Raw genomic sequence first — 25,179 nt, 5'->3', positions numbered from 1 at the left:
TCTTTCAAGTTAAATACAATGCAAACTTAAATAAATATACCGACAAGAATAGAAGATGAAGCTCGGTCAACACTTCTTGATGGAGTAGTTTGCTTGAAGATGAGAAGCAGAGCAGTAGCACGAACAGATACTTTGCACAGAGATGAACAGAATACTTAGTTACTATCTCGGACCTCGAGCTCTCCTTTTATAAGCACGGTTCGGTTGACTGATAAACTCTTTGGTCGACTGATCCGTTCGGTCGACCGAACCTCCTATCGGTCAACTGAACTCTTTGCTTTCCTTCTTCGCTGAAATCCGATCTTCGGGAATTTATGATCTTTAATGGTTCAGTCGACCAATCACCTTGTTCGGTCAACCAAATAGTGTAGTTTCCTTGTTCGCCAAGATACGCCATTAATCCTTCATTAATATAGTGATCGTTCGGTCGATCGATCCCTGTGTTTAGTCGACCGATCAGCCTGGCTTCTTTCTTTTCTTCGACTTGATATGATCTCTGCCATGCCATCATGGTTTCGTCGACCGATCATCTGGTTCTGTCGATCGATCAGCCTTTGATTGAATTCTATTCTGCTCTGGTCTGAATTCTAGTATGAGTCGATCTTGTTCAGTTGACTCTGGGTTCGGTCGACCGATCAGGCTGGTTCCTGCAAAACAGAGCTAAGCAATGTATCCCTGTAAAATAAAATTAAGACAATAATATATGAATAGTAAGATGCATGAGTAGTATTTGACAGTAGAATTGCCTTAATCTCAACTTGAAAACTTTCCCGGTTTCTTCAGTTAGATCAGCGGCCTAGGGTTTATTATTTTCTGAAACATGACCTCACTGTCGCTCCTCTAGTTTTATACCTCAACTTACCTGCTAAACATTGGTCCTCCAGACCTGTTTGATTTTTCTCTGCTCAGTGTTTAATCCCTGATCCACTAAGACTTTTTCTGCAATACTACATTAGTCAATAGCAATAATAGTAATACATAACCATATGGTAAAACTAAACTTAGAATTATCGAGATCCACTGGTTCGGTCGACCGAAAACCATCCGATCAACCTTGCTTAGCGTTCACTCCTCCAAGACTTTTTGTTACCTAAGATTACCTCCCCCTAAGATTTTCTCCATCCAGCTTCACTCACCAGAACCTAGAGTTATCTCCCTCTAGGATTTTCTCCACCTGCTTCATTCACCAGGACCTAAGGTTGCCTCCCCCTAAGGTTTTCTCCACCTGGCTTCACTCATCATGACTCAGCATTGGATTGGCCTAACAGGGATTCGATATCAAATCCTCCAGATCTATCAAATCCACCTGGCTTCTACGATCTACCGAGATTTCCCTTGCCTAGTCATAACTAGGACTTCCCTTCCCTAACCGTAGTTAGGACTAGTCACTCAGTTGACTTCTCACCCTTGCCTAGCCGCGACTAGAACTTCTCTTGATCAAGCTCATTTAAATATATTTGTCGGGCATTAAAACCTTAGAAGTCAATTGCATCAACATGCACCACTGTTGGTATAAATCTTTAAAGATCAACACCAACATTATGCTGGTTTGTACCATTGTTGGTGCTGATTTGCGCAAACCAACACCATGTTGGTGTTGATTTGCACTAATTTGCACCACTATTGGTGCTGATCTTTAAAATCAGCACTAACGTGGTATTGATTTGCACAAACTAGCACCAACATGGTGTTGATTTACGTTAATTCGCACCATTATTGGGGGCTAATCTTTAAAGACGAGCACCAATGTGATGTTGATTTGCGTAAATCAGTATCAACGTGATGCTGATTTGCACATATTTGCACCACTGTTGGTGTTGATCTTTAAAGTCTAACACCAACGTATTATTTGTTTATACAAATCAACACGTTGTATTATTTGTTTATACAAATTAACACCAACGTGTTAGTGCTAATTTTCATGTTTGTGTTGATTTGATTTATAGAAACTAGCATCAATGTGCATACAGGAGAGAGAGAAAATTACTTGTAGATGAGAGAGCTAAATAAAAAAAAGAAATCAGTTTTGATCGTGCCAGACCATCCATGTTGGATGCCGCTCATGATAAGTCGCCCAGTATATATATACTACACACTTCATGCACACCTAAAATATTTTCTAAATTTGAAATTATTTTTTATTAATACTATAATTCAACTTCTAAACTCTAAAATCAAAATTCTAAATAACTTAACCGTAAGTTAAAAAATAAACAAAGAAATTAAAAAAAAACATGTGTATATAGTGAGTACCTAATATAATTACTTTTTAAATTTTTTTAAATCTTAGAGTTTAGAGTTTAAATTTTAGTATTTAAGCTAAATAATTTTTTTTTAATTTTTTTTTCAAAAATTATATTAGGTGCTTGCGTATATAACATAACATTTCACAACAAAAATTTAGAATCAAATTTCGAAAACCAAACCAGAAATGAAAACAACAACAAGCCAGCTATAACACAATCCAAAAACAACAAGAAGCCGAGAAAAATATCAAGAAAATGTAAAGTCGAGACGAAGGAGCTTCTTAATTACCGCAAGACCCCTTCTCGGTAGGAATTGGAAATAATAATGGGTCAGGACTGGATTTTATATCCTTCATCTTTATATTCATCCAATAGAATATCAATCCTCATGCCGATTAAAAATAATTAGATATATTCTATACTAATAATTTTATTTTTATATCCAACTTAATCTCATTCAATAAAAATATATTAATATTAACATCATATCAACAAAACTATAATAAAAGGAAATGGGAATATGAGGAAGCCCATATTATCCACTACTCTTCAGGAAAAAAAAATCTCTTTTACCTTTGAGATAATTCTTATATAAAAGGTACGTCTAAGGATAATTCATAAAGAAGGAGGTGTGGAAGAAAGAGAGGAAGAAGAATATCCAAGACTGCGGGATTTGATTTGTGCAATCGTCGAGAAGTGTTAGTCAACCTTCTCGTAGATGGCAAGACAACTTCCTCCATCCAGTAATTTTCTCTTCTTCGAATTTTGCCGCAACAAGATATAATTTATTATTTCCTACAATAAATTTCAATTATAATTCCTTCATTGTTATCAGAACCTAGTCGTGATTTCTCGTCATCGTTTGCACGACTAATGTGTTGTAGCAGACAAGCGCCGACGACTACATCACGGTAGTAGGATGTCGACTGTAGGGCCACAGGGAGACCAGTAACAGGGTCGTCGCTCTTAAGCGTCGCTCTCCGACGACAGGGTCGTTGGTAAGCATCGCTCGTCGACGTTAGCACCGGCAACGCACTGCGCCAGGTTGAAAAAAAGTGCCAATGTCACAATTTCCCACTAGAGCCGGGCTCGGGACTTGGGCATATGCCGACGATGGCATTCCGGAGGCATCCTGGCTGGCCAACGATGAACCTGTGGTCGGCGACGAGTCTTTGGCAACCTCTTACATTTTCTGCGTGAGCATGCGCCGGCGACCTCGTCGGGCCAAGAGCAATCGGAGTCTGGTGCCGAAAAGGACCAACAACCTTTCCAGGAGATCGGTAAGAGGCTGGCAGAGTCGGTGACTATCGTTGCGCAGTTGAAGTAAAGTGGGTAGTGTGCGGTGAAGAAAACGGACGAAGGAGAGTCAAGTTCTGAGAAAAAAATTTGATTTTAATAAACCATTAAAAAACGAGTTCAAATCCTCTGTCCCCAAATTTTTCTGTCCCGTTGTCGATCGGACGGATCAGATTATATCTCAAAGATACCTTGCACATCACGAGGATACTGTATACATCTTAAAGATACCATGATGTCTTGAGATGTAATCTGGTCTGTCCAATCGACAGGGGACACGAGGACATAAAAATTTAGGGACAGAAGATTTGAATTGTTAAAAAACACAATAACGTTTTTTGTTTGCATGTTAAATGCATATAAAAAACGGATTTTGTTTTTTATGACATGGCATTAAGTGTTCATAAAAAAAATCCTGAACAAAAAGTTAAAATTTCCTTTGACCCCCATCTGGTTCTAGCAAAGTGGGTTTGAACCAGAATGATGCACAGACCATTAGATCTTGATTTTATTTAAATTATTAGTTAATTTAATCGAACTAGTTTGATTCAAATCGGAATCAATTTGGAATGTTTAATTAGATCAAATTTGATCAAATGATTAGATTTGTTATAATGAATCAGACTTAATCCAATGGGCATTGATTTGATCAAACGGATCAGAGTTTGATCAATAAGTCTGAAATTGACTGAAATGAACTTAGATCGAACAATAACATAACATAAGTACAGAAAATCTCTATCCAATTATATTAGTTCTAACGAGGACAATGGATCATTCTTAGGATCTGGATTCCCGATCGACCGATCCGATAGGTCAATAGACTTAGACTCCTGAAAATCGAGAAGATTTATTTTTCTTGATTTATTATGTTGGTTCTATACATGTATACATTTAATTAAGCCGGTTTTGTACTATTGGTTAGTCGGTTTTGTACTAACATACTTAATTTCAATTTTTTAGATGGCACAAACGATTACCACATTAACTCGTCGCGAAGTGCGGCAGAGCCAACTTAGGAAGGAAATATAGGAGATAGAGAATAATTCTGCTTATGGAGTCTATGAACATGTTAGACGGCTTGATGACCTATTTTGGAAACTTGAGCGAGAAGAGTTTCTAGTCCTGGACAGTCATAGGATCTGTGCTTTGATGCTTTCATTGTCAAAGTATCCTAAGGTCATAGTAGACAATATATGGGAGCGTCATGAAGCACGCGTCACATATTTAGAATTGTGTGATGACCTACTTCACCATATAGCTAAAGAGGATCCTGAAGAGTTCGAAAAGGACCTGGAAATGATCGAGGACGATCGAGAAGATGATCCAATTGTGGATCTGTTAGAGAATCCTGAAGTTATCCCACTTGTGATTACCCCAAATGAGTTCAGGTTGAAGGGGGTTATATTGGCCACTGCACTAGTATTTGTCCTAGTGGGAGTGGTGGTAGCCTATCTAGTTTATTAGAGTTCTGTTATTGTCGTTATGTATGAACAATATTAGTCCATTTCGTTCATGTTAGTCTTTATATGTTAACAATATGCAACATATTTATATTAATAATATATTCATTCATATGTTTGTTTATGTTGTTTACTCACATGATATATGATACTCTTTGATTTGTTCATTATAAGTCTAATAAATAATGATTAGTTCATTAGTTGAGATGTGTATAATAATATTGATCAATACTGATTTGATTAGTCATATGAATGATGAGTGAAAATATGATTATCGCTTGATTTTGTAAACCAACTCAAATTAATATTGAGTCAATCATAAATTGTATGCATATGAATTACATTCAATACTAAATAATATATTTATTTATGATAGATTATGGCAACAAAAAACATTATAGCTGAACTCAACAAGGGTGAAAAACTTAATGGGAATTACTATAAGATATGTCACCTCAAGATACAGTATGTACTTGAGGAACAAGAAGTTCTGGAGGCGGTAAATCAGGTTATGATATAACCTATAGATGGTCCCACTGCACAAAACAAACCAGATTTTGATACCTATAAGACATGGAAGAAAAAAGACTCCACTGCAAAGGACATATTGATTAGTTCAATAGTAGACGACCTAACTTTCGAGTATGAGTCATATATTATGACTCATGTAGTCTAGGTAGCCCTTAAAAAAAATATAGTGGAGTAAGTTTGAGCAAGCTTCAATAGTTGACGATCAAGTTTGAGATTTACAAGAAGTGTCCGAATATATCAATGGTCCAACACTTCAGAGAGATGTTGAACATGATTCAGGAGCTTAAAACTGATGGTCATGAGTTGACCGATGAACAACAGTTCAAGCAGCTATTCGTTCCCTTCTAGATTCTCGGGAGACCGTGAAGCAGACCTTAACTCATAGAGTATCAAGATTTTCATTGATGTCTCACGCCATATAGAATTAGAGGCGGAGAGAGTTGAATCTGTAAGGATTTCTGGATTAGTCAATGTAGCTGTCAGTTCTGTTGGAGCATCTGAATCCATGAAAAAGAAATAGTTCAAGAAAGGGAAGGGAAAGAAGAAAGAAGCTGCTACTGTAGGACAGGGCTTAATCAAGAAGATAGGAAAGAAACCTAAAAACAAGTTGACTTATTTTAACTGCAGCAAGAATAGTCACTTCGCTCGGGAGTGCACTGAGTAGAAAAAGGTAAATCTAAGTGTGTCTTCTTTTCTTGAGCATTTTGTTGCTAGTTCGGTATTATTAGCTAATTCTTAACCTTTGTGGATTATAGATTCGGGAGCAACCAATCATGTAACGTGGGAGAGAGTTACATTTATAGAGTACCGTCGGATACTAGCTGGCAACAAATGGATCTATGTAGGAAATAATGCAAGAGTTGAAGTCAAAGGAGTCGACACTTGCAAACTCAACCTTCATGGTGGTAGTGTTTTATTTCTACATGATGTCCTGTATGCTCCTGAAATTCGACGAAATCTTGTTTCCATTACGTGTCTTCTTGATTTAGGGTACTGTATTAGTTTTTACAGCCGATGTATTGAACTTAAAATTGACTCTGTGTTAATCGAATATAGTTTTTTAACAAATGATTTTATGGTTAGAATCATATGTCAATTCTACTATTGAAGGTTGTTTTTCAAACATTGCTCTAACTAGTGATGCAAATATAACTGATGAGGTTTGACATGCTGGATTATGACACATATGACAAGAACGTATGAATCAGTTGGCTAGAGAGAGTCTATTGGACACTCAGGCTAAGATTCACTTGTATATGTGAGCATTGTCTTTCTGGAAAAGCAACTAGAAAACTATTTGGTAAGGTTATTAGAGCTAAATCACCATTGTAGTTAATTCATTAGGATATTTGTGTCCAATGAATATGAAGGCTAGACATGGAGCTTCCTATTTCATTACATTTATTGATGATTTCTCTCATTTCGATCATGTATATTTGATTTCTCATAAATCTGAAACATTGAATTGCTTCATTCGTTATATGAACGAAGTTGAGAATCAAATAGAACGTAAAGTTAAGACTTTAAGCACTGACCATGGAGGAGAATATTTGTCTGATATGTTTAAGACAATATGTAATGATATAGAGATTATTAGACAGCTGGCAATCCCTGGAACTCCACAGTAAAATAGGGTAGCTGAAAGAAGAAATAAAACTTTTCTTAAATGGTTAGATCTATGATGACACATGCTAATTTGCCTATTTCCTATTAGGGAGATGCATTATTAACTACGATCTATATACTTAACAAAGTACCTTCAAAATCAGTTCCAACTACCACATATGAACGTTAGATAGGGGGAAAAAAATCAGATTTAAGTAATTTGAGATCCTGAGGGTTAGCTGCTTATGCTGATGATAGTTTTCACAAGTATGGAAAACTGAGACCTATGGGTAAAAAATGTATCTTTATTAGATATCAAGAAGCCTCCGAAGGTTATGTTTTCATAGGTGAACAACAAGATGGAACCATTTCGAAATAAATTCTAGAGATGAGACTTTTCTAGAAACAGAGTTCCCAACTAAAAATAATATTGATAAAAATATTCCTCTATTTGAGGAGGATGAGATATTATCAATAAGAGAGGTGTCAAAAAGGATGTCTGAGTCTAGTCAATCAAGTGAGATTGATATGCCAAGTCATGAGTTGACTTCTCAACAACCTAACTTACGAAGAAGTGTTCGTAAAATCAAACCTAAGAAGAGATTTGATATTGACAATGAGACATTGATAATATTTCCAGTTGATGATGACGAACCTCAATCCATTGAGGAAACATTGGGATACAGAGTTAGAGAAAAGTGGAAAACTTCAATGGTTAAAGAAATGAAGTCTATGATTTAAAATTATATTTGGGACTTAGTCGATCTTCCTCCGGGCCGAAAGGCTATTGGAAATAAGTGGATTCTCAAGATAAAGAGGAAAACTGATGGATCGATTAACAGATACAAAGCTCGTTTAGTTATTAAAGGATATATCCAAATGGAGAGTATTGACTTTGAAGAGACATTTTCTCCCGTAGTAAAATTGATATCAATATAAGTTATTTTGGCCTTTGTAGCACATTATAACTTAGAATTACATCAAATGGATGTAAAAACCACTTTCCTTAATGGTAAACTTGACGAGAAAATTTATATGGTTCAGCCAAAAGGTTTCATTACTGAAGGCTAAGAGAAGAAAGTATATAGACTTAAAAGTTAATATATGGGATAAAGCAAGTATCAAGACAATAGAACATAAGATTTAACGAAGTCATTTTATCTTATAGTATTAAGATGATCAATGAGGATCATTGTGTTTTCCTAAAAAGGGAAAAAAGAAAGTATGTCATTTTATTATTATATGTTGATGATATACTGATAGCTAGTAATGACATTAGGCATGTGAATGAAGTTAAGAAGTGTCTGTCATCACAATTTGATATAACGAATATAGGAAAAGCTGAGTACATCTTAAGGGTGAAGATCATTAGAGATCATCCTAAAAGACTTTTAGATCTGTCACAATAGTCTTATATAAATAAGATATTACATCATTTGACATGTTTAATTGCAATATAGAGTATACACCTATTGTGAAAGGTACTATTTTGAGTAAGAGTATGTATCCTAAGAGGAAATAGTTGAAATGAATAAAAAAATCATATGTCAGTGTTATTAGTAGTTTAATATACGCTATGTTGTGTTCATGTCTTGATATCAGGTATGTTGTTGGCTAGTCAGTCGCTTCCAATCAAATCCAGGACCGAGTCACTAGAAGGCAATAAAAAAGATATTCAGATATCTGAATGCGACAATAGATTATTGTCTCTGTTTCTGAGGATCAAATATGAGTCTGAAAGGTTATTCAGATGCAGATTGGGTTGGGGACCTGGATGATATAATATCTGTTTGATCGTGATGTTTCGATAGAGGGGGTGAATATCGATTACGAAAAATTCTTTCAAAAAGAGTTGAGCGCAATGGAAAAAGTAAGCAATGCTAACGCAGACCAATTTTACTTGGTTCGGAACCTGTGTCGACTCCTACTCCAAGGCCCGCACTCGTTGAGTGCTTTCGGTGGGCAATCACTAGCAGTTCCAAAATTATTACAAACTAAATGCTGAAATGCTGATGAAAGAAAAAGCAATACCGACAAAGGAATAAATCGAAAAGGAAAAAGTGCATTGTCGGAGCTTCATTAGTGTCGCAAGAGCGCAGAGCAGCAGAACAAGCAGTAGAAGATCTTCTTGTCAGTTGTTGTTCTTAGGCTCCACCTCTAACCCTCCTTTTATATGAGGCTCGGGGCGCCCCGGATCCCTTCCGGGTGCCCTGGTGAGACGTGGCAGGTCCAACCAGCGAGATTCACGTGACGACGACGCGATCAGGATAGAAGTTGCCTCCCGGGCGCCCGGATCCCCTCCGGGCACCAGGACCACCTTTCTCCAGAGATTCCTTCTCCTGCAAGACAAGGTTAGTCAGAGGCAAATATATAATATGTTTCCTACAAAAAAATAGTTTTTATAGATTTTTTAAAATAGTTTTTAAAGAATTTTAAAATAGTTTTTAAAGATTTATTTTTTAAAATAGTTTTTAAAATACTTTTTAAAATAATTTTTCAAGAATTTTTAAAATAGTTTTTAAAGAATTTTTAAAATAGTTTTTAAAGAAATTTTAAAATAGTTTTTAAAGATTTTTTTTTTTAAAAATAGTTTTTTAAATAATTTTTCTAGAATTTTTAAAATAGTTTTAAAATAATTTTTAAAATAGTTTTTAAAGAATTTTAAAATAGTTTTTAAAGATTTTTTTTAAATAGTTTTTAAAATAATTTTTCAAGAATTTTTAAAATAGTTTTTAAAGAATTTTTTTTTAAATGATTTTATAAAATGGTTTTTAAAATAATTTTTAAATGATTTTAAAATAGTTTTAAAAATAGTTTTCAAAATAATTTTTGAAATGATTTTTTAAAATGATTTTTAAAATAGTTTTTAAAATAATTTTCAAAATAATTTTCAAAATAATTTTTTAAATAATTTTAAAAAGAGTTTTTAAGATGATTTTAAAAAGTTTTTGTTTTTTTAAATTAAGTTCAATAAAATTTTTAAGTTAAAAAAATTAATTTTAATTGTAATTTGATTTAATTTAATTTAATTTTAATTAATTTAATTTTAATTAATTTGTTTTTAATTAATTAAATTTAATAAATTTAATTTAAATTTAATTTAAATTTAATTTAATTAATTTAATTAAAATTTAATTTGTTTTTAATTAATTTAATTAATTTAATTAATTTAATTTTATTTAATTTTAATTAATTTAATTTAATTTTAATTAATTTAAATTTAATTAATTTAATTTTAATTAATTTCATTTCATTTTAGGTTTTTTGTCATCTCACCCGATTTATGTTTTCAATCAGGGAATCCTATAAGTTTGTGAGATGAATTATGTTCAATTTTAGGATTTGTTTTTAAGTTGTGTTAGATTCAGGTTTAGCTTTGGGTTCAACAAATAGGCGTTCTTTGGATAAATTTCTGGGCTATGGTGAGTCACTCGGACATCATTAAAGTAACCATCCTTTCGAGGTTTTCCAAATAGTCCTATCAACTCGACTTAGTACAAAACCTTGGTCTAACTGGTTAGGATCCATAAAGGGTAGCTTCGGTCAGTTCCACTTAGCCAAATGTACTAGGTCGAAGTCATATCTTCCTAGACATGCATAGACTAAGCTTCCCTAACGTACTATCATCCAAAACTTCATCGGTACCATTTTTCAAGTTAAACTTAAATCCTTTTTAACTAGTCATAGTTACCCTGTCGGGTAGGTTAGTTTTGGAGGTACAATCTATTCTGGAGCCTCCCCCTGAATTATTGCCCGTTAATTTAATTTTTAGTTCTGGGTTTATTATAGTTAAGTTTTGGCTAAAATTTAATGTTTAATTTGTAATTTAGATTTAAGTTTTTAATTTTGAATTAATTAAATTGGTCAAATTATCTTTCTTTAATAGAGTGTATTTAATATTTAAATTTTCTTTTAATTTTATTAAGTTAATTGAATTATCTTTATTTAATAGATTAGTGTTAATGTTTAAATTTTAACTAATTTTTAAATTTGAATTAATTAAAGTGTTTGAATTATATTTCCTTAAAGGTTTATCTTTTAACCTTTTATTAATTGTTCGGTTGATGAGTTTGGGAATGAGGAAATGGAATGATAGTGAAAAATAATGTTTGGATTGTGGGTTTGAGAATGACATTTTGAGAATGATTACTAGATTTATGGGAATCACCAAACTCATATAACTTGATGGGTTTCATTTCCATTCCTATTCCCATTCCACCCTACTATCAAACCCATATCCATAGTCATTCCCATCATTTAACCAAACGCCCCTAAGTTTTTCAGATTATCTTTGTCTAATATGTTATTTTTAACATTTAATTTTAATTTTGTTAAATTTAGTTTTGATTTTATCAAAGTGTTTGATTTTATCTTTATATTTTCTTTGTCTTCTAAGTTGATATAATTAGTGAAATTTATTAGACTATTCTTATCATTAAAATTTAATTTTTTGTTAATTAAATTGTCTTGGGTTTGGATAGGATTTTTTAGATTAACATTGTCTAGATTATTAAACAATTTATTAATTGTGTCTAGATTAATATTGACCTTATCATCGTTATTATTTGAACTTTCAGATTTGTTTAGGTTTAGATTTGAATTTTTAGGGTTATTAATTATTTTCAGATTTTCTAAATTTTCTAAATTAATTAGATTTATTTTATCAGAAAATATCCTAGGGGTAATTTTGCAAATATTGCCAGCTACACTATTTTCACAAATATTTTCATAAATATCCAAATTATATATTCGTTAAACTATTATTAGCAGGGGTATTTTGGTAAATATTACTCACCTTAACCGCATCCCTTAATTCAGTAGGCTTTTCGATTGGATCTGACCCGAGTTCGGATTCGATTTTTACTTGATCCTTGAGTTCCATCGGCTCCTCGTGAAATTTAATCAACTGGGTCCAAAGCTCATGTGCATCTTTGTACTTTTCTAGTCTACATAAAACATTGTTAGGTAAAACATTACAAATAATTTTACTTACATTTGTGTTTATATCTGAGTTCTGAGAGAGTTTTCTCAATATCAGCCAATAATCAAAGTTTAGACTTCCTAAGAAACATTCCATTCTTCGCCTCCAGTAGTTGAAATCTTGATCGTACGGTGGTGGTTTGTTCGGGTTCCATCCTTCTTGAAGAGGCATTATTCTTGCACACAGAGAAACAGACAAAAAATCCCAAGACTTGGTCTTGGATTAGTAGTGCTGGAAAAAATAATATTTCATTATTTTTGAAAAAAATAATAAAATATTAATAAAATATTATTAAAATATTATTAAAATATTAATAAAATATTTGAAAAAATATTATTTCAAAAGTTTGAAAATGTAATATTTTGTCAATACTAAACAATGGTGAAGAGATGACGATGTATTTTTCAAAAACTGTTTTGGAGGGAAAAAATGAAAGGCCCCCCCTTTGTCTGATTGGTGGTTGCACCAAGTCAGAGCGGTACCTGCTCTGATACCACTTGTTGGATCATGATGTTTCGATAGAGGGGGGGTGAATATCGATTACGAAAAATTCTTTCGAAAAGAGTTGAGCGCAGCTGAAAAAGTAAGCAATGCTAACGCAAACCAATTTTACTTGGTTCGGAGCCTGTGTCGACTCCTACTCCAAGGCCCGCACTCATTGAGTGCTTTCGGTGGGCAATCACTAGCAGTTCGAAAATTATTACAAACTAAGTGCTGAAATGCTGATGAAAGTAAAAACAATACCGACAAAGGAATAAATCGAAAAGGAAAAAGTACGTTGTCGGAGCTTCGTTAGCGTCGCAGGAGCGCAGAGCAGCAGAGCAAGCAGTAGAAGATCTTCTTGTCAATTGTTGTTCTTAGGCTCCACCTCTAACTAGAGCCGTCAATTTGGGTTGGGCCCGTCGGGTTGGTCCGCCCCGTCAAACAATTTAAGTGGGTTGGGTTGGAATTTTATCAACCCAAGTCCGCCGTGGGCCGACCCGCCTAGGCCCGCGACCCGCGCGGGTCGGCCCGCTCGGGCTTGGGTTGGCCCGCGGGTTGAAAAACCACATGTAAGCTAAGTTTTAGGCCAATTTATTATCTTTCTTTGTTATAATTTTGAAATAAAAATAGTACTTTTCATCCAACATAAGTACTTATTTGTGTTCATTTATATTTAAAATACATGTTTATGTATACATTAAATTATAGAAAAAAATTTTGAAGTAAAATGTTGAAGATATGAAATATTTTTAAATTTTTTTAAAAATTTTTGATAGGCCCGCGGGTTGGCCCGCCAAACCCGCAACCCGCCTTAGAATGGGTTGGGTTGGAAATTTCCCAACCCGCCAAGTTGGCGGGTTGGCCCGCCCTGCCCCGCCAAATGGTTAGCCCGCCACGGGCCGACCCGCCCCGCCATGGGTTGGCCCGTCTGACAGCTCTACCTCTAACCCTCCTTTTATATGAGGCTCGGGGCGCCCCGGATCCCTTCCGGGCGCCTTGGTGAGACGTGGCAGGTCCAACCAGCGAGCTCCACGTGGCGACGACACGATCAGGATAGAAGTTGCCTCCCGGGCGCTCGGATCCCCTCCGGGCGCCCGGACCACCTTTCTCCAAAGATTCCTTCTCCTGCAAGACAAGGTTAGCCCGAGGCAAATATATAATATGTTTCCTGCAAAACAAAATGTTAGCACAGTTTATAAATCAATGTCAAGAGTATGACTTAGATTCCGTCTTTCCGAGACCGGAATCTAGTCACGATCTCGACTTAGATATCCGAAATGGATCTAAGCCGGATTGACGCCTAATGTTCCCTTCCCAGGAACGCGTCCTCACAGTCACTCCCTTCCAGTGACTTACCTTTACTTACCCGCCAGACGTCCGGTCAGCCCTTCGACCCGTCTGGACTTCTCGCCAGCTATCTGGTCAGCCCGTCGACCTAGCTAGACTTCTCGCCAAGCGTTCGGTCAGCCCGTTGACCCGCTTGGACTTCTCTCCAGCTATCTGGTCAGCCCGTCGACCTAGTTGGACTTCGTGCCAAGGGTTAGGTCAGCCCGTCGACCCGCTTGGACTTCGTGCCAGCTATCCGGTCAGCCCATCGACCTATCTGGACTTCGTGCCAGATATCTGGTCAGCCCGTCGACCTGTCTGGACTTCGCTTGCACACTCGGTCAGAGTATTAGATCAACAACAAGACTAACTTAACCTATTTTGTCATTCATCAAAACCTGGGTTAAACCGTTAGTGCTAACCGCACCAACAAAATCCACATCAGGCTATGCGTTCTTGCTGAATGATGATGTCATCTCATGGAACAGTAAGAAACAATCTTTTATAGCTTTGCCAACTATAGAAGTTGAACATGTGACATGTTCAGCGACTGTGCAAGAAGCAATTTGGTTGAGAAGGTTCCTAAAGCATTTGAAGATTACTAAAGACAGTGGGAGTCTAGTAACTGTCTACTGTGATAGTCAAGCTGTAATAGTTTTTTCCAAGGATCCCAAAATCACAACAAAGGCAAGCATATAGATATAAAATATAATTTTGAGAGGTGTATTGTGGCTAAAAGAAAAATAATTCTTGATTATGTCCCTACACATGTTATGCTTCCAGATCCTTTTACTAAGCCAATGACTAAAGAGTCATTTAAAGAACATGTAAAGTCTTTGAGACTTTGTAGAATGTAACAATATTATAATTACAATCAGATATTGTGATTTGATTGTATAATTTGTCATAATTTATTCAGTGTATATGATTTTGCTACATTCATATAAGATCTTGATGAGTATGTTGGCAGGTTGAGATTGGTCCACTCACATGGGCAATCATCTCTGTTTGTTGAGTATAAATAGAAGTAAGACAGTTCCTTATAGGATAACTTATGTAGCTCTGAACAGAGACAAATCCATAAGTTAAGGTCGCATTGATAATTGTGTCAATTTGAGATCATTTATATGTTAATAATGATCGAAGTAATGACCCTACCATTTACTGAATTTGTTGAAAGCTAGATTAGAATTCATATGTTGAATTCAGGATTAGACATTAGATAAGTTTAGATCAAAATCTATACAATGTTAAATTTGAGGAAAAAACATGTGCTCTTTTTAGTAAAGAGAATAACATCGTAGCATGTGATTCATACCACATGTGCTATTGTGACAATAAAGGTAATAGAAGAATGGATCCCTATTTCTCTACTATATGAGACCTTCGAGATTATAAGTTAATCTTAGTTTTGCCCTTAGTGACTATTTAGCTGTTTACTTGAAGTTTTAATCAGCGTCTGGTACTTTAGCGTGTATCCTATGGCTATGGATGATTCAATCTACAGGACATAACTAGAAAAACAACTGATTAGAATGAATAAATTTTAACTAAAAAGGAAGATTAAATAGATTTACATCTTTTGATATTATTCATTGGTCGACTAATTTCTGTTATGTATAGAAATGATTATAAATACTGAATGTAATAGTTCTCTTCTCTCTCCTTTAATTGTTGCATATAATTACTGTGATACTGATTTTTAAAAAAACATCATCACCTTAGTATTGATTTTTAAAAACTAGAACCAAGGTGTTGCTAGTATTTAAAAACTAGCACCCATCACCAAAGTAGTGTTGGTGGTGCACCACCAAACCAGCACCATACACCTAAGTGTTGGTTTGTAAAATAAACACTAACTTAGTGTTGGTTTGTAAAAATAAACGCTAACTTAGTGTTGGTTTGTAAAAACCAATCCTTTAAATCCTAAATTCTAAATCCGAAAATTAGCATCAAAATTTTGCTGTGATTTATAAATCCTAAAATCAGTATTAAAGTGGTGTTGTTTTTTTATAAAAATGGTGTTGGTTTATAAAAATCAGCACCCTAAACTCTAAAATTAGCATCAATCTTGGCACTGGTTTTTATAAATCAGGATCAAGATGGTACGGGTTCAAAAGAAATTGTCATCCCTAAATACGAACGACGGATCGACAAGCGAGGAATTGTGAGGAACAGGAATGGCGAGTCAGGATCGACAAGTGAGGAACGGAAGGACGACGTCGTGGCGAAAGAGAAACAACTTCGTCAAAACCTAACTTCAGAGGAAAATGACCAGAGAGGAAAGTGGTTTAGGAAAATAAAAGGAAAAAACAAATGGCACGACATAGAAAAAATGATATACAAAGATAAAAATCTTAGGAAAAATCTCAAATACATAAAATGATAAGGCACACAATAATAAAAATGATGTGTCATTAATTTATGTGTCTATCCTGAATTTTTTTTTGAAATTTTTCCTCTCTGCGTATCATTACTCGAAAAATTAGGTTTAGAAAAATAAAAGGGAAAAAATTATACCTCTCCTCTTGTGAACACGTAATTATTTTTAATTTCTTTAATTTTAATACTATAACACAAATTCTAAACCCTAAAATTAAACTCTAAATTCTGAACCCTAATTTAAAAAAAAAAACTAAAAAAATTTATATACTTGGTGCGATAATATATATATAATTATATTTTTCACTACGAGGCCAAGCCTTTTCCATTTCTATTTTCTTTCAATCAAGGAAGGTATATTATTCTGGTCCCAGCGTTTCGCATTTAGGCGATCCAGAGGTACGCCTTCTCCGATTCCCGTTCACCTCCAAATCGACCTCTTTCTTCTATCAAAAACACGGTTAAGCAATTCCACTAGGGAATTTCCCAACCTCCCATCCGCTGACGAAGGATTAAATCCGTGTCCTCTTCAATCCTACGCTAGCGTGCGCTTGTTTTGTTTGAGGTTGCACCCTTTACGATCTCGACCGAGCACTTCACGGACTGCAACGAGCCTCTTCCTCGCTTCGCTTGCTGCTGATCAAGACTCGGCAGCTATCAGGTCGATCTTTATGCGCATGTTTGTGTGGCAGGGTTCTAGGGCTTCGAAATTTGTTTTTTTGGGGCAGATGTAGGAGAATCTGTTGGCTTCACTACTACATTCGAACTATTGCTTCAATGATCCAGACCTAGGTTTTAACAATTTTGTTTTATTGACTTTGTATTCGGCTTTGCGAACCAAGTCTGAATTTCAACATCGTAACTGATTCGGATATGTGCATGTTTTTTCTTCAATTTATTATTATTATTATTGTTTTGGCTGTGGGGTTTCTTACTAATTACTATGTGGCCGGCTATCCCAATTTTCTACTGTCGATGCTCGTTATACGGATTGATATTGTTTTTGCTTCTTATTTTTCTGCTTGAGCTTTTATGATTTCATATATTCCGTTTATCTTTCTCCACATCTTGCTGAATTGGTTTTTTGCATCTATGTGTCCCTATCGGTTATTCATTAGTTGATCCCCATGTCATATAACTTTTAAAATGAAAATGTCACTATTAAATCCTAACTGCCTAGAGGCTCATTGCTGTAGTTTGAGAAATGAGGTAAACTGTAGTTTAAGCTGGTTGGCTAAACCTGTAAGTTGCACAACTGACTCTCGTAGATCTAATTAGCGCCTAGACTAAACTTATAATATGATCACTTAGGATACTTGAAGGCCTAGTATATGGTGATCCATCAGTTATTTGATTGGCACTCCTAATAGGTATTTATATGCTATACTTACTGTAACTTTCCATGATTACTCTTTGCAGAAGTATCTGGATTTCTCAGCTTGTTGGATGATGTTTAATTTCGTGTGTTGTATTTTTCTTTTTTTTTTTCCCAACTAAACTACTGTAGAGAATGGTTCACGAAATATACAACAGCAATTAGTGAAGTCCATAGTAAATTTCTAGAAGCTATTTTTGCCACTTTGTTTATACTTCAGTGTCAATCTGACTTTAGTTTGCTTGTAGCTTTGTTTTTGTTTTTGCTCTATTTATTTTGTGTTCAGATTTAGGCTAGAAATAAAGGTGAAGTTTTCAAATTTCAAACTGTTTGTCCATAAACAAGTTGGGAACCTACTAGTTGTATTTTCTGGTAACAATTTGGTTGTAAATACAAATATACACACTTATATTATATAAATTGTAGTTACCTTTTTATATATCAATTGCCATAATACCTATTTTCATCTCTCTAGAACTTTTCCCCTCATGCATGCAAACACACAAGTTCTCCACCCTCTGACATCCAGCAGCTATCACAAATTTTTCACTGATGGCCTTTTCTTCTCTTCCTCAACCACAAGATCATGGCGCTCTCTCTTTCTTTTCATTTCTTCTAAATTATTACCTTCTCCTTTCTCCTCTAGCACCAATCTTCACAAATAGGATGATTCGCCTGATTCTCTCTCACCTATCCCTGGTTTCATCAGATTTCCACTATAGTTGATATTCTTTGTGTGAAAATTTTTGTTTCATTGCTTCTATTTGCTGATTTCTCAGCAAAAAATGGATTGCAAAGGCAAATTCCAAATTTAATTGGCTGTTCTAGATTGGAATTGGACTATTTGGAACACTGTATTGTATCATTATGGATGAAGCTGCCAGTTGTAATCACATTCCCTTCTAGAAAGTTTTGAAATTTTATTGAAGAACGAAGATTAATGCCAAGATTCCCAAAATTCCTTCGTATTACTCAAAGCACCATCTGATCTAGATGACCTTTAGCTTAAATTTGTTCAACATAGTATTGAAAACTTTTCCTTAAACTTATGTGGATTACATTGACTATTTGATTTCGACTAGGTTGTTTGAAGGGACAAGAACTTCAATTTGGACACAAGATGGTACGCTGTTTTACTGTTTTAAAGCTTTTAGCTTTCCTGAATTCTATTTCAACAAATTGTTTTTTCATTGCTTTAAAAGTCACAAAGCATCTTGTCAATGAAAAACAATGTAACTTTGGCATTTCAATCATGGATTATTTTCATCTCCCATATGAAGAAGAACGTGTTAATTATTTAGTTCACATTCTGTTAGCTTCTGTGAGAGAATAGGAGAATTCATATGTCCATCGAGTGATTGTCAGTATATACTTGTACCTGAAGTGCTTGGTATGCTATTCAAGTACATATATTTATTTTTAATTTCAAATTTGTCTTGTTGACCTCATGTGATCCTTTTTGGAGGTTTGCTTTAGAAAAGGTATTCTGGGCAATTAAGAGAGACTCAAATTTGTGTCCTTATGTTAATTTTGCACAATGTTTAGAAAGGTATTCTGGTTGACTAAGAATAATGTAATGTATACTGAGACAACTTCTTCATATATATGCTTGATTGGGATCTTTAATTTTTTTTCTTCTATGTCATTATTTAGTTTATCTTAAACATTCAATTATTTCTGTTTCAGCTCTTTGGAGGATTTAATTACCATGGGAATTCATTTGAGCAGTCTTACCTTTGCTATCCAGCTTCATTCATTGATAAGGTTTGGAATTCTTCTCTCTTCAATTGATGACTGTTTACACTTATTGTTTCTATACTCGTTGAACAGTCTTACTATTTGGCTTGTAATCAAATACTGAAATTGGAGTTTGCTTATCTCAGAAATGTCTTCACAATATACTGAAATTGGAGTTTTAGAAGTTTCTATTTGAGTTTGTTAGTATATTCCATGAGTTTATAACTGTGAGGATCAAGGACAATTAATTAATATTGGATCTTAGTTTCTTGAGATTCCAACCAAGTGATTTGGATTGTTTAGTGGCAATTTTGGCCATAGTATTACAAGATTCTAACCCCTAACGATAGGATTGCAATCTTAACAATCATGCAATCAAATACTCACGGCTTACTGCATAGCTTAGTATTTTTCATAATATACTAGTGTACATTTAAAATTAGCTGACCTTGCTTAAAACAAATAAGCTTTGGTTTAATTTGTTGAAGTTTGTTTTAACAAAAAAATAATCTCCTATCTATGCAGCCTCAACTGGAGATGGGGGATAAAAGTAAGCAAGTTGTTCCTTGAACCTTATGTTGTTATTGTAGTTTTCTTTTATATACATTTTAGCCCTCTTTAACTTGATTTACTTTTATTCTTTCAGTCATAATGCCACCCTCTGCTCTTGACCGTCTTGGTAAGTTGAAATGTTTGCACTGCAGATTCATAGTTATTTTTCTCCAATATATCCACTGTCATTCACAGCAACATTAGCTTGAAATTTATAATCTCTTATATTAATTCAATTTCTAGGTCTATTGTATAGTCATTAATTTTTTTATTTCACTTTATCATTTGATGTTTTTTGTACTTCACAGCTTCTTTACATATTGATTATCCGATGTTATTTGAGTTGCACAATGGTGCAACAGAAAGAGTTTCTCACTGTGGTGTTCTAGAATTTATAGCAGAAGAAGGAATGATATACATGCCATATTGGGTAGGCTAGACCTTGAATTTCTTTTGCATATTTATCTTCCTGTTTAATTGTAAAAAAATATGATTTATGGTCCTCTGTGTAAGGTATTATGGTTCATTTCTTCTTATCCTTCAGATGATGCAAAATTTACTTCTGCAAGAGGGAGATATTGTCCGTGTCAAAAATGCAACCCTCCCAAAGGGTACATATGTGAAGCTGCAGCCTCATACAAAAGACTTTCTGGATATTTCAAACCCCAAGGCTATGTTCGTAAATCTCTTGTTTGCTAGTTAATTTAGCATCATCTAATTATATTTATGTTTCTTATTTTTTTACTTGGTTCATTTAATGGGCTGTGTACATCAAGGTAGTTACAACTTTAGCCTCATACATCTAAGTATATTTTCTTTTTGAGTTGTTGCAGCTTGGAAACAACTTTAAGAAACTTCTCTTGTTTGACGACCGGTGACAGTATAATGGTAGCATACAACAATAAGAAATACTACATAGATATAATCGAAACAAAGCCCTCATCTGCAATCAGCATTATTGAGACCGACTGTGAGGTTGATTTTGCACCGCCTCTTGATTATAAAGAACCAGAGCGGCCACAAGCTTCTGTACCTACAAGCAAAAAAGTGGAACAAGGTTTATATTCAAGCTAATTTTTTTTTTTATTTATACCTACAAGTTTTTTTTTTTCTTTCTTTCATGTACTTTTTAATTTGTTTGATTTTTTGGTCAAGGTTTTCTGCTTCGAGTCTAAATTTTTAGCCATGCTATGATTAATTATTGGCAAAAGTATGTGTAACCAAGGCCTTTACTAATTTAACTAATTGCGCCTTGGGATGCATATACTTGAGATTAGTGCAAAGAATTTTCAGTCCTCCAAAAAGTTAATAATTTTAATTATGTACTTTTGACTCTTTTACACTAATGTTAGATATGTCAAAATAAGTAATATAGCTTTGTAGAGCTGCGTTTGGTAGCTATTTGATTTCTAAAAGGATTCTTCAATGGGTGTACTATCTTAATAATGTTCAAAATTAGTGTTGCTTATGAAACAAATATTCTCAAGAGACTGATATATAGATAGAAGGCTAGTGTGGGTCAAATGAGGGCTGTCGGAATAGACATTTGGCATTGCCAAGGAATATACCATAAAACTTGACTTTGAATATACCATGACACGAGTACAAACAAGCTAATTTTCCATGAACATAGAGCTACTGAAATAAATAGAATCTGTGTTGTTCTTATTTTGTGCCTTTTTTTTTGCGCCGCTTATATTTGTTAATGTTGTTTAATGTACTTCTTCAGTTGATATGCATTCAAGATATTATTTATCAAAATCTTTTATTTTTTTATGACATAAATTAATATAATTTCAGCTCATGAACCACAAAATGAAGCTGAAGTTGAAAGAAAATTTACTGCGTTTACTGGCTTTGGAAGAAGGCTGGATGGAAAGCCAGCAAAGGAGGTTTTCTCAAGCGATTCTTCACCAATGCAAGACAAAAAGTCTGAAACTGCAAGTAGTACGAAGCCAATATCACCTTCAACTTCCGAGGCCAGCACTTCCCGCCAAACTAAGGGGAAGCTTGTTTTTGGTTCAAATGCAAACCGTGCTCCAAAAGAAGGCCAGGTGCAATAGTAATTTCTTTTATTACTAACAAGTTCTTTGGTAAGAAATCAAAAGCATACTTAAACCAATTTTGCAACAATGATGTGCTAATTTCTGTTCCATCAAGCCTATTCAATAACCATGTTAGGTTAAAGTTCAAATCTTGATTCATAAGGAAACAAAAGAAATTTATTTTAAATTCCTTTGTAGGTTGCCCCTAAGGAAACAAAAGAACCTGCAAAGGAAGAAGAACCGAAGTTCCAGCCATTTACTGGGAAGAAATATTCATTGAAGGGTTAAACAACTGCCCTAGAATGTTAAAAAGGTTTCTATAAAGTCTCTCTTACTCGAAAAATATTTCTAATACTTCTAATGTATGACTTAAAGGGTGCGTTTGGTTCAAGCTATCATGTATAACCTTGGTTATGTGATTACCAGGTAATCACATAACCAAGGTTATGGGGAATAAAACATAATCAAATGTTGTTTGGTTCAACGTAGGTAATGCAACAAAAACTTGTTTGTTTGAAGGTTTTAATGAATACCTTAGTTTAATATTTTACCGTATTACCCTCAGTTATAAAATAAACTATACATATTATTATTATTATTTATTTTTTTTATGTTTTTTTTACTTTTCTTTTTCTTGTATATTTTTTACTTTTTATGTGTTTTTTTATTTTTTTTAATGTTTTTATATTATTATATTATTTATATTTATATTTTTTTTTTGTTACATTTTTTAAATTTTAAATTTTATTTATTTATTTTATTTTATTTTTTAATTTTATAATTTTTATAATTTTTTTATTTTTAAAATTTTAAATTTAAAAAAAAATTAAATTTTAAAAAAAAATTAAATTTTTTTTAAATTTTTTAAAAATTTAAAATTTAAATTTTTTTAAAATTTTTTAAAATTTAAATTTTTTATTTTAAAAATTTATATTTTAAAAAAAAAATATTTTTTTTTAAAAATTATTTATTTTTAAATTTTTTTTAATATTTTAAACATTTTTTTAATATTTTTTTTACATTTTTTCTCTTTTTTCCATATTTTTTCTTATCGGAGGGTATTTTTGGTAAAAAAAATTCGTTAACCCCGGAATCAAGAAAAACCTTAGTTTTCTGAGGTTTTTCGATTCCGGGTTGCATGACCCTTTTGCTGACGTGTCGGGCATGGAACATTACTCGGGAATCATCAAATACCTAAATCAAACAAGGTTTTTGTTGATAACCTTGGATGGATAACCAAGGTTATCAAGAATAACCCCGAACCAAACGCACCCAAAGAGTTTATGTTTCGAGTATCTGTTTCCAGCTGGTTTAATTAGTTGTTGACTAATGGTAACTGCTGCATTTATTATAGTCTTTTCATTTGTTAATAACTTGATAGTTGATAGCGTGTGATTCTGGAGTTACCTGCAGAAAAGATACAGCCTAAGCTAGCGTACTAAATCTTCATTCGTCTGTCTCAGGATCTTACTAATATCCATTTATTAATGTTTGATTATTTTTTTTTCCTTTTATAAATTTTTTCCATGAATATCTAAGCAAAAATTAGATCATTAAACGTAGGTCTTTTTTAAAAAAAAAAAAAAAAAATTATTTGACATCATATCTAGTTCTAAGAACCGAATTAGATTAATTCTGGAATGTTGAATTCAATTTCACAAACAATTTTCATTGATATCAGGGTAAATCGAAAGACATTTGTGGTTATCTATTCAGACGGCTCTCGCTTTCTATTATTGAATAGAAAATTCTTCACAATTATTTTTAAAGTTGATATTAATTAAATGTCTAATTTACGTTGAATAATTTTATGAGTAGTCAGTTCAGTTTTATAGAAATTTTTTATCGGTCTCTAAAATAAATTGGTCAAGCATAAGCTATTAAGATTGTCAAGTGCTCTAATTATCTATGCCTAGGCTCCAATAAAATTAGAGTCATTAGTATTAAAAAAAATTTAAATAGATTTAATAATTGAAACTTAATTCTGATCAGAGCCGCTATTTAGTTTCGATTTTTGTACACAACAGTGCACACTGCCCAGCCATTCATTCCAACAGGAAAAGTAATTTTAATTAATTATAATTATTATATTTTCCTACAATCCTATATAAAATTACCACGGTAGAATTTGATTTTTTTTTCATTACATTCTTCTTTTCATATTCTCCGTCTATGATGATCGATCATGGTTAGTCTGAAGTTCGAATAAAAGAGGAGGGTTACATTAAATTGTCAGTCAATGTCAAAATTATGACAAATAAATATTCAATTAATGAATTTATTAAATTATTGTGTTAATGCTAGATTGTTCCCCGGAAGAAACGCATTGCAGGGTTCGACTATAACGTCTCAGCAAGGACCGTTACATCTCCAGAACTCGGGTATAGTACTAAATATGCAAGAGTTCGCATTACATGGTCTGACTGTAACATCTCAGCAAGGACCGCTACATCTCCATGAGAACTTGGGTGTAATGTAAATACGCAAGAGCTCTCACATCATATGTTGGATAAGAATAAATATGATAGGAAAACTAATAATCTAATATTTGAAACATAGAACATAGGAACTCTCACCGGTAAATTAATGGAGGTAGTAGATATGATGATTAGAAGAAGAATTAGTATTTTGTGTGTACAAGAGACAAAATAGATAGGCGAGAAGATAAAGATGATAGAAAACTAGAGTTTTAAGTTATGGTACACTGGAAAAAATAAAGCAAGAAATGGAGTGAGTATTATTGTAGATAGTTTGTTAAAGGATGAAGTTGTAGGAGTAGTTAGAAAAGGGGATGAAATTCTTAAGATAATAGTGGCGAAAGAAACTATGAACATAATTAGCGTATATGCACCACAAATAGGATTAGATGAAGCTACCAAATCAAGGTTTTGGGAGGACTTAGATGAAATATTACAAAATATTCCAACAAATAAAATGATTTTAATGGGAGGTGATCTAAATGGGCATGTCGGAGTGAAAAATGAGGAATATGAGAGGGTACATGGGAGTTATGAGTTTGAAACGAGAAATGAGGAAGAGAAAACTATATTAGATTTGCGATAGCATATGATCTTATATTAACTAATACGTTTTTTAATAAAAGAGAAGAACACTTAATCATAGTCAAAAGTGGAAATAATAAATCGCAAATTAACTT

General features: G+C 33.6%; 1 protein-coding gene across 1 annotated transcript; it reads left to right on the top strand.

Moving 5' to 3' along the window:
- The first annotated feature begins 16,626 nt into the window (after positions 1–16,626).
- On the top strand, positions 16,627–22,396 carry LOC122015490 (ubiquitin fusion degradation protein 1 homolog). The gene is made up of 10 exons (XM_042572404.1): positions 16,627–16,974; positions 18,771–18,811; positions 19,375–19,452; positions 19,951–19,975; positions 20,072–20,104; positions 20,286–20,407; positions 20,522–20,652; positions 20,811–21,034; positions 21,778–22,031; positions 22,221–22,396. The coding sequence occupies exons 2-10, from the start codon at positions 18,809–18,811 to the stop codon at positions 22,308–22,310; spliced, it is 960 nt and encodes a 319-aa protein (XP_042428338.1). The 5' UTR covers positions 16,627–16,974; positions 18,771–18,808; the 3' UTR covers positions 22,311–22,396.
- The last annotated feature ends 2,783 nt before the right edge of the window (positions 22,397–25,179 follow it).

Source organism: Zingiber officinale, chromosome 8B, assembly GCF_018446385.1.
Source record: "Zingiber officinale cultivar Zhangliang chromosome 8B, Zo_v1.1, whole genome shotgun sequence".
NCBI lineage: Eukaryota > Viridiplantae > Streptophyta > Magnoliopsida > Zingiberales > Zingiberaceae > Zingiber > Zingiber officinale.
The sequence above is the reverse complement of the archived record's forward strand: the minus strand, read 5'-3'. Positions and strand labels throughout refer to the sequence as shown.

Excerpts from the sequence above, each read along its gene's own strand:
- LOC122015490 (XM_042572404.1), top strand. Across the intron at positions 20,408-20,521 it reads TGATATACATGCCATATTGG|ATGATGCAAAATTTACTTCT; the intron begins GTAGGCTAGACC and ends CTTATCCTTCAG. Across the intron at positions 20,653-20,810 it reads ATTTCAAACCCCAAGGCTAT|CTTGGAAACAACTTTAAGAA; the intron begins GTTCGTAAATCT and ends GAGTTGTTGCAG.